Genomic DNA, 13245 nt, shown 5'->3' with positions numbered 1-13245 from the left:
ATAACCTAACTCTCCACCTTAAGGAACTAGAAAGAGAAGAGCAAACTAAACCCAAAGCTAGCAAAAGGAAGGAAATAATAATAAAGATTAAAGCAGAGTAAAGCCCTCAGTAAAAGTTAGTTGTCATTATCGTAGTTATCATTATTAGAATTGGGCTTGGGGATGCTTAACCCCCAAGGCCTCTCCTCAAGATCCCCCAATGAGGCCTGGTAGTAATAAGAGGGCACCTTAGACACTGGGCAGGAGTACCCTCGGGGCAGAATCTTTGCAAACCCTCATTGTGGCCCCTTTTCTTTGGCTTTGTGAGTTTGAAGGCCATCTGCCCTGAGCAGGAGCAGAGCCTCTGACAGAAGCAAGCATGTCAGCTCCATGACAGCAGGGATTTTGTTTTATTCATTGCTGTAGGCCTAGCGCCTGGAATGGGTGTGGCACATTGTAGATGCTTAGCCGGTTAAAGATAAAATCAGGGATTCTGATCCACATCAAGAGGACCATGGCAGGGACCAGTGCCTCAAATTCAAGTGTACCATGAGCTTCAAACTAATTAACTAAATTAGTCTGCTGAAGCCCAAGGAAAACCCAAAGGATCAATTTTATCCCCTTAGGAAAACTAGTAAAGCAATTCCAACCAGGACTAGTTCTGTAGATTTTCTGAAAATCAACCTTGACAGGATTAAGATATGCAACCAACACAGTCAAGATCCTATCCAGATAATTCCTGGAATGATAGGAGCAAGGATTGTAGTTTGGATGCCAAGCCCAGATCATAACCCAAAGACTCACCTCCATAAGAACTGGATTTCCAAAGACAAGGCTGAAATCAATACCAAGATCAGACTCAAACAAGATTTATAGTTAGCATCAGTAGGGAGATAACACCAGAATTCTGGTTTTGATCAAATAAGCAATTTGAAGTTTCTGTCTGTGTTTGGGGATTGGCAAAGGTGTGTGGCATCCCAGCGTGTGAACAAAGGCTATGGTTTTGTGTAGGTACTAGAAGTGAAGACAGGGAGGTAGAAGATTCTTTCCTTGACTTGTTTTTTTCGCTTTGAGTTCTTAGTCCTTCAACCATTAAGCAACAAGAGAACACCAATAATTTGGAGGAAAGCACACAAGTTTTAACTTGTTCCTTCCATCCTCCTCCTTGACAGATCCCACCACTGCGCCCACGCCAACCCAGCATCAGCCCACCTCTTATCCCATCTCACTCAATCTCTAAGGACTTTGAAGAAATCTCTGCTGATGATGAGTCATCTAAGATCCCAAAAAAGAAGGCTTCACCACACAAGATTTTGACATTGAAGAAGGTGAGTGTTAGTCCCATCCTAAGTGGCAGGTTGTGGGCAGGGGGCACAAGTCAGAGACATAATTTCTTCTTGCACTCTCTTTTCTCCTGCTGTAGCTCAATGCTAGGAGCTGCCATCTTGGCTTTTTATGTGCATGGTGGTTTACATTTTTCTGTCCAAATCTATAAACCAAATCATCAGCACTTTAATTTATAAGCAATGGAAGACAGTGTTTCAGAAAAAAATAATAGTTTGCAGATGTTTTCAGTTATTTCAGGAAGAAAACCATAGAGATTTTTATGGAAGTAAAGCCTCTACGGTTTCACATGCCAAAATCTCAAAGATTAGTGCATGTAATATTGTTTGATAAACACATATCCATATGAAAAATCATTTGACACATGAGAGGGCATGTATGTGTATTTCGTACATCTAAGTTTGTCAACCAAATAATATCCATTAACAATTGGAAAATTAGGAGCTAGACCTGATAGTTAAAGTTTGGTGCACTCTGCTTCGGTGGCCCAGGTTCGGTTCCAGGGTGCAGAAGCACACCACCCGTCTGTCAGTAGCTGTGCTATTGTGGCGGCTCAAATAGAAGAACTAGAAGGACTTACAACTCTAATATATAACTATGTAGTGGGGCTTTGGGGAGGGAAAAAAAAGAGAGAGAGGACGATTGGCAACAGATGTCAGCTCAGGGTGAATCTTTCCCAGCAAAAAAAAAAATTGGAAAATTAGTAGATTGTGCCCATATCAACACTTCCATTCTCAAACTAATGTGTAGTTAATTTAATTGGTTATTGAATTTAAGAGAGCTTTTAAAGTGAAGTAGAGTTTACAGCAATTAACCTTGGGAACTGAAAAGTAAACAGAAATGTAATTTATAACGACGATAATTGGCCAGTCAGCACAAAACTCTGTTTTGATATTAAGAGTTCCTATGGAGAGAAGCAGCCTTCAGTTAAATATGTCAACAAAAAAACTAGTAGGTTAGGACCAAAGTTAAATCACAAGCTTTGGCAGGTGGCAGGTGGGTGGATGCTCACTGATTTATGGATTTAGGCTATAACTATAGGCATTTTCTGCAAAATACCACTAAATCAGATGAATTGGAACAGTCTGAATTGGTGGAAAGATTGAATTAGATAACATTTTTTATTGTGGTAAAATAATCATAACATAAAATTTATTGTGTTATAGTATACAATTCAGTGGCATTAAGTACATTCACAGTGTTGTACAACCATCACCACTGTCTAGTTCCAGGATAGTTTTGGTTCCCCCAAACATATGCCCCATACCGATTAAGCAGTTACTCATCATTCTTCTCTCCTTCAGCCCCTGGCAACCACTAATATGCTTTCTATCTCTGGATTTGCCTATTCTAGATACTTCATATAAATGTAATCATACAATATGTGGCCTTTTATGTCTGGCCTCTTTCACATAGCATGATGTTGTTGCGTCTCATCCATGTTGTAGCATGAATCAGTATGTCAATCTGTTTTATGGCTGAATAATACTCCATTGTATGGATGTACCGTGTTTTGTTTAGCTATTCATCCATTGATGGACATTTGGGTCCTATCCACCTATTGGATGTTGTGAATAGTGCTGCTATGAACATTCATGTACAAGTTTTTGTTTGAACACTTGTTTTCAATTCTTTTGGGTATATCCATAGAAGTGGAATTGCTAGGTCACATGGTAATTCTATGTTTAACTTCTTGAGGAACCATCAAACTGTTTTCCCCAGCAGCTACACCACTTTATATTCCTATCAGCTATGTATGAGGGTTCCAGTATCTTCACAACCTGGCCAACACTTGTTATTTTCCTTTTTGTAAATATAATCCTTCTTGTGAGGGTGAAGTGGTATCTCATTGTGGTTTTGATTTGCATTTCTCTAGTGACTAATGATGTTAAGAATCTTTTTGGGGCTGGCCCCATGGCTTAGTGGTTAAATGCGTGCACTCCACTACTGGCAGCCCAGGTTCGGATCCCTGGCACGCACTGACGCACGGCTTGTCCGGCCATGTTGAGGCAGCATCCCACGTACAGCAACTAGCAGGATGTGCAACTACAACATACAACTATCTACCGGGGCTTTGGGGAGAAAAAGAGAAAAAAAAGGAGGAGGATTGGCAATAGATCTTAGCTCAGGGCCAGTCTCCCTCAGCAAAAAGAGGAGGATTGGCATGGATGTTAGCTCAGTCCTGATCTTCCTCAAAAAAAAAAAAAGAATCTTTTCATGTGCTTATTGGCCATTTGCATATCTTCTTTGGTAAAATGTCTATTCAAGACCTTTGCCCATTTTTAAATTTAAATTGGAATTTTCATTTTTTTGTTGTGAGTTGTAAGAGTTCTTTATATATTCTGGATAGTAGACCCTTATCAGCTATATGATTTGTAGATATTTTCCCCCATTCTATGAGTTGTGTTTTAATTCTATCAAGAGAACAAAATTTTAAAAATTTTGATGAAATACAACTTATTGATTTTTTTTTCTTTCAGTACTTGTGCTTTTGGTGTCATATCTAAGAATCCAGTGTCAAATCTAAGATCATGAAGATCTACCCCTATGTTTTCTTCTGAGTTTTAGCTCCTGTATTTAAGTGTTTGATCCGTTTTGTGTTAATTTTTATATATGGTGTGAGATAAGGGTCTAACTTCATTCTTTTGCACGTGGCTATCTGATTGTCCCAGCACCATTTGTTGAAGAAACTGTTCTTTCTTCCATTGAATGGTCTTGGCACCCTTGTTGCAAGTCAATTAAGCATAGATGAATTGGTTTATTTCTGGATTCTCAATTCTATTCCATTGATCTATATGTCTATTCTTATGCCAGTATTACACTCTTCTGATTACTGTAGCTTTGTAATAAGGTTTGAAATCAGGAAGTGTGAGTCCTCCAATTTTCTTCTTTTTCAAGATTGTTTAGGCTATTTGGGGTCCCTGGCAATTCCATATGAATTTTACAATCAGTTTTTCCATATCTTCAAAAAGGCACATTGGGATTTTGATAGGAATTGCATTGAATTTGTAGATCACCACCTTAATATTGTCTTCCAATCCATGAATACAGGATGTCTTTCCATTTATTTAGGTCTTTCATTTCTTTCAGCAATGTTTTGTAGTTTACAGTGTTCAAGTCTTGCATCTCCTTGGTTAAATTTATTTCTAAGTATTTTATTCTTTTAGATGCTATTGTAAGTGGAAGTGTTTTATTAATTACATTTTTGGATTGTTCATTCCCAGTGTATAGAAATACAACTGATTTTTCTGTGTTGATCTTTTCTCTTTCAGCTTTGATTAATTCATTTATTAGGTCTAATAGATTTATGGGAATTCTTTAGGATTTTCTTTTTTTATTTGTTAATTTTTGATTTCTTCATATTATGTCTTTTTTATTGATTTCTCTATGCTAATTCACTTAGTATTTTTTTCTGCTTTCATGAGTATGCAAAGTCTGTCTGAGAATTTTTTCCCCAGACATTGTAATTTTCAGTTCTGGAAATTTCTGTTTGGTTCCTTTTTTTTTATAGTTTCCATTTCTCTTTGAAATTCCCCATCTGATCATTCATCATGACTATATTGACTGTAACCCTATCTATATATAGAATTTTCTATATATAAGATCATGTCATTTGCAAATAGAGAGAGTTTTACTTTTTTCTTTCCAATTTGTATGCATCTTGTTTCTTTTCTTTGCCTAATTGCTCTGGCTAGAACTTCCAGTAGAATGTTGAATAAAAGTGGTGCAAGCAGACATCCTTGTCTTGTTCCTGATCTTAGGGGGAAAGCTTTCAGTCTTTCACCATTAAGTATGATGTTAGCTATTGGTTTTACATATATGCGTTCTATCCCTAGTTGGTTAGGCTTTTTTTTTTAGCATGAAAGGGTATTGGATTTTGTCAAATGCTTTTTCTATATCAATTGGGATGATCATGTTATTTTTTTCCTGCATTCTATTAATGTGGTATATTACACTGAGTGATTTTCATATGTTGGACCTCCTTGCAATCGGGGATAAATCTCAATTGGTCATGATGTATAATTGCCTTAATATCCTGTTGCATTGGGTTTGCTAGTATTTTTACATGTGTATTTATGAGGGATATAGGTCCATAGCACTCTTTTTTTGTGATGCTTTTATCTGGCTTTGGAATCATGATAATGCTGGTCTCATAGAATTAGAAAGTGTTCCCACTTCTTTTTTTTTTTTTTTTTTGAAAAATTTGTGAAGGATTGGTGTTAATTCTTCTTTAAGAGTTTGGTAGAATTCGCTGGTGAAGTCATCTGGTCCTGGTCTTTTCTTTCTTGAGAGGTTTTGATTACTGATTCAATCTCATTACTTGTTATAGGTCTATTCAGATTTTCTATTTCTTCTTGAATCAATTTTGGTAATTTGGGTGTGTCTAGGAATTTATCCATTTCATCTAAGTTATCTAATTTGTTGACATATAATTATTCATAGCAGTATCCTATAATCCTTTTTATTTCTGGAAGGTCAGTAGTAATTTTCCCCTTTCACTTACGATTTTAGTAATTTGTGTCTTCTCTCTTTTTTTCTTAGTCAATCTAACTAAAGATTTGTCAATTTTGTTTTACTGTTCATAAAACCAACTTTTGGTTTTATTGAGTTTTCTCTATTGTTTTTCTATTCTGTATTTCATTATCTCTGTTTTAATCTTTATTATCTCCTTCCTTTTGCTAGCTTTAGGTTTAGTTCACTCTTCTCTTTCTAGTTCCGTAAGGTGAAGAGTTGGGTTATTGATTTGAGATCGATCTTCTTTTTTAACATAGGCATATACAGCTATAAATTTTTGAGGACTGCTTTTGCTGTATCACATAAGTTTTGTTATGTTGTGTTTTAGTTTTCATTCATGCCAAAGTATTTTCTAACTTTCATTTTGATTTCTTTTTTGATCCATAGGTTGCTCAAGGGTGTGTTAATTTTTACCTATTTGTGAATTTTCCAGTTTTCCTTCTGTTATTGGTTTCTAGTTTCATTCCATTGTGGTTAGAGAAGATACTTTGTACGATTTCAGTCTTTTTAAATTTATTAAGACTTACTTTGTGGCCTAACATATGGTCTATCCAGGAGAATGTTCCATACGTACTTCAGAAGAATATGTATTATGCACTTGTTCAATGGAATGTTCTGTATATATCTGTTAAGTTCACTTTGTTTATAGTATTGTTTCAAGTCCTCTATTTCCATATTAATCTTCTGTCTAGTTGTTTATTCATTATTCAAAGTGGGATGCTGAAGTCTCTAACTATTATTGTAGAACTGTCTATTTCTCCCTTCGATTCTGTCAATTTTTGCTTCATGTATTTGGGCGTGGGTCTTTTGTTTGGTGTGTATATGTTTATGATTGTTCTGTCTTCCTGATCGATTGACCCTTTTATCAATGTGTAATGTCCATCTTTGTCTCCTATAACAATTTTGACTTAAAGTCTATTTTGTTTGATGTTAGTATAACCTCAGCTCTCTTTTGGTTGGTATTTGCTTGGAATATCTTTTATCATCCTTTCATTTTCAACCTATTTGTGTCTTTGGATCTAAAGTGAATCTCTTGTAGACAGCACATAGATGGATCATGTGTTTTAAATCCATCTTGCCAATTTCTGCCTTTTGGTTGGAGAGTTTAATTCATTTACATTCTTAGTAATTACTAATAAGGAAAGACTTACTTCTGCCATTCTGCTCTTTGTTTCCCTATATATCTTATATCTTTTTTGTTCCTCAGTTCCTCCATTACTACCTTCTTTTGGATTTAGTTGATTTTCTTTTTTTTTGGTGAAGAAGATTGGCCCTGAGCTAACATCTGTTGCCAATCTTCCTCTTTTTGCTTGAGGAAGATTGTCCCTGAGCTAACATCAGTGCCAATTTTCCTCTATTTTGTATGTGTAACACCGCCACAGCATGGCTTGATGAGTGGTACATATGTCCGCACCCGGGATCCAAACCCTCGAAGCCTGGGCTGCCAAAGCAGAGCACATGATCTTAACCATTACACAACCAGGCAGCCCCGTAATTGTTTGTTTGTTTTTTTTTCTTAGTGTACCATTTTCATTCCCTTCTCATTTCCTTCTCTATATATTTTAAAATTATTTTCTTAGCAGTTACCTTGGGGATTACAATTAAGAAAATTAGATAACATTTTAAGACATGTAGTTTTCTCTTTCTATTAATTTGAATAGGCTAACTATGTATTTTATAGGTTAATGAATAGAGTTAAATTATTTATAGTCAACATTTCCAAGCATCAGTCTAAATATTTGTCCTGTTTGAATGTAATAAACTCTCTATTAGTAAATTCAAGAATTGAGTCAGGTCGCTGTAGGTTAAATGTTGGGCTGGCAGGCAGAAATTCTAGTCTTTGGTGGTGAAGTCAAACCCCTACCACTCCCAAGCATGAGATTTTCTTGGCTATTTCTGCCATGCTTCCTGATTTATTAGTTCACTGTGGTGAACACGGGGGGGGGGGGGCAGGTGGCAGCAACAGCAGCAATAGCAGCAGCAGCATCCCAAGAAGCAACTGTAATCATCATCCAAGCCAGATGTGCTGGCGTGGATGCTTCTCTGAGCTTCTCATAAATTATGACCCCCAACTCTTATATCCCCAAAGGCCTCCCCACAAACCCAGCTCCTACTGCCTTCTCACTGAGCATCAACTAGGGAGCTAGGCAGAAAACCAAATCATCCAAATAGAAAAGTCAGCAGACACACAGATCAATGGAACAGAATTGAGAGCCCAGAAATACACTCACACATCTATGGACAGCTAATTTTCGACAAAGGAGCCAAGAACATACAGTGGAGAAAGGAAAGTCTCTTCAATAAATGGTGTTGGGAAAACTGGACAGCCACATGCAAAAGAATGAAAATAGACCCTTACCTTACACCATACACAAAAATTAACTCAAAATGGATTAAAGACTTGAATGTAAGATCTGAAACCATAAAACTCCTAGAAGAAAACATGGGCAGTACGCTCTTCAACATCAGTCTTAGCAGTATCTTTTTGAATACCATGTCTCCCCAGGCAAAGGAAACAAAAGAAAAAATAAACAAATGAGACTAAGGAAACCATCATCAAAAGGAAACAAAAAGACAACCTAACAATTGGGAGAAGATATTTGCAAATCATATATCCAATAAGGGGTCACAAAAAGATGACTAAAACTTTACCCTCTCAGAGGAGTCTTTCCAAGTTTGCTGTTTTATTCTTTCTTCTCTAAGCTGCTGCCTCCTACTGGTGGCAGGGGGAAACACACGTTATCTCTCAAAGACCCAGTAGACCTTTTACCCTAGGCTTATTTTCTCCTCCAAAGCCCCTGGGACAGAATAGGAAGGACTGCCTTAAGCCCTTGCTGTCTCAGCCTATTTCTTCCACATTTCCTTGGGTGAAGAGTTGGGTGCTCTTTCCCTTTCAGTTCTAGTTAGCAAAGCTTGCTGTTTCTTCCCTGAGTGATCTTCCTCTTTGGGTCTCATAGCCCTCTGACCCAGTTCAGTGGCTTGCATTCTTTGAGTATAGATGAGACAGGCAGTGAGGATGAACAGGTATCTCTGTGTGGTGTATGTGACATAATGAGCCACTGTGACTCTCTGCTTGACCTCAGCTTTCACCACACAGAGACAAAAGCCCAAGGCTCACCCAGCAGTCTGACTTAGCAGAACCTGACTAATCCACCCCCCAATACACTCCTCCCTACCATCTCTAGCCCACCCTCTGACCAGGGGATTCTCCTATTTAGCACTTCCCTGAGCCCTGCCACTTTCCCAACCTGGTTCATCTTCATCTGTATTCCCTAATGAGTCTGTAGAATATTTTTCTTCAATACTGCTTTTCATGGTAAAAAATAATTGTGTGGAAAAGAAGTCATGCATATACAACTCAATCAGTTTTCACACTTGAGAGAGGGGTCTATCTATTAGTGGTTAAAGTTTGAGCTGATTAAACACCTGTGCTTTAGTTCCATTGCAGGATAAATGTTGCTATTTAACATGGTGGGGGTTAAGTTGCTGCCAGTTATTCCATTGTATTGGCTAATGAAGAGTTAATTTAGATTGCTGCAAGGTTGCCTCCTTATCATGTCTCTTGCTTTACCCTTGATGGCCTACTTCATAATTCACCATTATTATTTACAAATAGGTCTCTGAAACTCAGATCAGTATTTTTTTTAATTCTCTGATACATCAAAGGAAAACATTATGCCCCCTCTCCATTGTTGCATAGAAATTTGTAGCTTACAAAATGATTTTGCATATATAGGTGCATTTGATTCTCTCAATAACTCTGTAAGGTAGATAGAGAAAATACTATTATTCCCCTTTTAGATGAAAAACACTGAGGTTCAGAGAGGTGAAATGACTTGGCCAAGACCACAGAGCCAATTAGAGAGAGAGCTGGGACTCAAACCCAGGATTCCTGCCCAAATCTATAGCACTTTCCACCAAACCACATGGACTCCAGCAGCTCTCTTTGTGCAATCGACACCCAGCAATAGCAACGGCGGCTAACACAGTGAGACTTTCTTATGTGAAAGGCACTTCCCTTGTATCATTTCATTTCATCTTTACCACAGCACACTTAAGTGTATATTATTATTATCCCTTTTTCAGATACATAGAAACTGAGGCTCAAAGAGGTTAGGTAACTTGTCCCAGGTCAAACAGCCAATAAATGGCATGGCTAGGACCTCAAATTCAGGCCTATTCAAATCCAAAGTTTATGTTCTTATTCTCTATACTAGTTAAGAAATTGAAGAGATTGTGATAGGAGGCAAGCAGCAGGGAATATGTGAAATTCCACCTCCTAGAACTTTCAAGTTGGCAAAATGGTTGCCACAATAGCTTTTATGAGGCAAAGATTCTGAGTGAAGCAGCAGCTGCACAGGAATTCTCAGGAATGGGCACATAAGAAACTTTGACACACTCGGGAAATTAAAATCCTAACAGCCAATATCGGGTCTCGTGTCCCATGCCAGTACATCTTGTGGAGAAGCCTCCCACCGAGAACCGCTTTTCCCACAAAGAGCTGCTTCTTCTTCTGGAGATGTTCCAAAGACTACGTGCCTCTCGAGCTGTGGGCTGAATGGCTCGCACAGAACCCAGCTCCCCAGCATCCTAGTGTCAACCCCCCCAGACAGTTTCAGAGTGAGCTTTTCCCCAGGGTGATAGCTTTTCGGGCCAAATGTTTAATGAAATCTGGGCCTAAATAGCCACCGGGTAATGCCCTTATATAAGAAATAACAATCAGGGTTCTCCTTTGTTCCAAGAAGCAGCCAAACTGCTCTCTATCCCCACTCAAGTGTTTCTTATCAACAGTTAAAGGAAAAGGGGACAACTCGAGCATCATACAACAGACAAAGAAACCATCAAAAAGAAGACCAAAAGCGTGCAATGTTAACTGAACTATTTTGCACTGGGTCTAGAAACTTGACAGAAGGGGAAAAAGGAACCAAAATGTGTCTTAATTTTCCCAAGAGCAGCCCTTACCCCAACTTAACAGCAAAGGAGTGTCCAGCAGCCCTTCCAACTAGTGCTGAAGGATCCCTTCCCCTGGCCCAAAGCCTGACCCAGGTTCCTTCCTCAGGAAGATTCTGGGTTAGTAGACACCAGGCTTGATACATCTCCCAGATCTTGGGACAAAAGGAGCTCATTTAACTCTAGCTGTTAATCAGAAGCTGTCCTCGCTAACCTCCCTCTAAAACACAGAGGAAATGAAGACGTCTGACATTGGGTACAGAGAGGGTGTGTTGGCTCTCAGAGTGCGGGGAGGAGGGGTGGGGAAGGAAAAGTAGAGAAAGGAGCCCCATTTCCTTCGCTCACTTTTCTTTCATAAACCTTCCCGAAAGGGATTAGGTTTGCTTTTTCTGGGTAGTTCATAAAATTCTGCGGTTGGATCCTGTGGTAACTTTTCTAGGTTTCTCCTAACCAATATGACTGAGGGAAAAGATAGGGCCTAAGAAGAAGCCTCACTTCCCAGAAGGAATCCAGATATTGCTGGCTCCTGTTCTAAGGCAACTGATGGGGTTATTTAGGAACTTGCTGTGCTTCTGTTTGAAGATGGGAGGCTTTCTCTACATGCCAGAGGATTGGGCAGTAGTTTGCAACCCTGGCCCCCAGAAGACTCACTTGGAGAGCCTGTTAAGCTATTTTAAGGCCCCTCCCCTGATAGTCTTACTCATCAGGTCTTGATATGTCCTTAAAATGTACTTCTTCTACACTCACTCCAGGTGATTCTGATGCTGGGGTGTTCCCAGACCATACTTTGAGAAACACTGCCCAGAGTTCCAGAGAGTTTGAATAGTTTATTTAATGAATAGTTTATTTAATTCACTAGTGATTTTAAGGAAAGTTATAAAATATACACATACTCTATACCCATACAACATACTCTAAACCCAACAATAGAGATCCTCCTGGGGCTGTTTTGAATCACATGCCCGAGCTGGAGCACCATAATCAGGTGGGCATAATACTTGATGGCTTTGCTCTCTCATTTTTAGCCCAGGGTTGAGGATAGCTGTGGGTCTGTGTTTAGATCTAATGCCTATAGATTCCTTAATGAGAGTCAATAAAGCACAGGGAGACTAGTGGCTATTATTAAGTTTGATGGACTCTTGGCACAGGCTGTGATTGGGAACAGTAAGCTCTCTCCTGTGCACAATCTAGAAATTGCCAGAATTTTTCTGAGCCTGATTTCTCTGTTATGCTATAGAATGAGTTTCACTAAACAGTGCTTTTGTCTATAGTGTTAATACCATAAAGTTTGGGATGCCAACTGAATTGAAAATGTTTATTAAATGCATGTTTACTTGCTGTCTAGGCATCATAAGTTAGTTTTCATGCAAAGCAAGTTGCATGGTGTCCTTTTAGGGTTTCCAGACTCACAGACCTCCTTGATTTTTTCCATTTACCTTTGGCTAGAGCTAGTGAGGTCTCAGGAAGTATAACTAAAATGTTAGAGAACAGAGGAGCTTTCTCTGATGACTTCTCAAAAAGGTAACAGCTGGTGGAAGCTTTTAACATAATTAATTCACCATTTAAAGAAACACTTAGTGAGCAACTACTATGTACCAAGGACAATTTTAGGTGTTAGAGATACAGTATTAAATAAAACGGATGAAAAACCCTTCTTCATGGAGTTTATCTTTGTAGCGGAGGATATGGACAATAAACAAGATAAATAAGCAAAATATACAGTATGTTAGACAGTGATCAAAGTGCCAAGGAGAAAAAAATAACACAGGGAAGAGGATTATGAAGTGTCAGGGTGGAGGGCAAAAATTTTAAATAAGTTGGCCAGGGAAGGTGTCACTGAGAAAGTGGCTTTTGTATCAAGACCTGAAGGAAGTGAGGGAGCTAGCCACATGGACATGGGGAAGAGCATGCCTAGCAGAGGGAAGAGCAAGTGCAAATGCCCTGAGGGAAGAGCATGCATGGAATGTTTGAGGAACAGCAAACCAGCAGTGTGTCTAGAGCAGAAAGTAGTAAGAGACATGGTCAGGGAGGAAATGGGGAGATAGATCACATGAGGTTAGTGGGAACATAAGTGTTCTCATCCAGTTCCAGAAGACCAGATCTATAAGACCACTCTGAAGCATGAAAAAATTTCAGAACAATAAAACGAGAGACATTACTTGGTACACTGAGTATTAAATTCATAATTCCAATTGATAACATAAGCCAAGTATACAGTATCAGTAAGAGGTGATAAATAAATTCATGGGTGACAGTTGCATAAAGAAGTTAGGAAAGGCTTGGGACCACTCCTAATTTTGTGTGATTGACCCCACAAAAGATAACTGTAGTATTCCTCCCCCGTTTCCTAAAATTAGAAACAGAATGATGAGCTGGATGTATCGTCAGCTTCACCCATTAGCATTGGATTCACAGGCCATAAAAGCACCATATTTGGAACCAAGATAGTAGCTAAGG

General features: G+C 38.6%; 1 protein-coding gene across 1 annotated transcript in view; it reads left to right on the top strand.

Moving 5' to 3' along the window:
• Positions 1–13245, top strand: part of KIAA1210 (KIAA1210 ortholog) — a 42242-nt gene that overhangs the window by 14032 nt on the left and 14965 nt on the right. Inside the window, exon 5 of the mRNA XM_058536585.1 lies at positions 1152–1307. Coding sequence (XP_058392568.1) covers positions 1152–1307 — 156 coding nt within the window. The remainder of the gene's footprint in view (positions 1–1151; positions 1308–13245) is intronic.

Source organism: Diceros bicornis, chromosome X, assembly GCF_020826845.1.
Source record: "Diceros bicornis minor isolate mBicDic1 chromosome X, mDicBic1.mat.cur, whole genome shotgun sequence".
Taxonomy (NCBI): domain Eukaryota; kingdom Metazoa; phylum Chordata; class Mammalia; order Perissodactyla; family Rhinocerotidae; genus Diceros; species Diceros bicornis.
The sequence above is the reverse complement of the archived record's forward strand: the minus strand, read 5'-3'. Positions and strand labels throughout refer to the sequence as shown.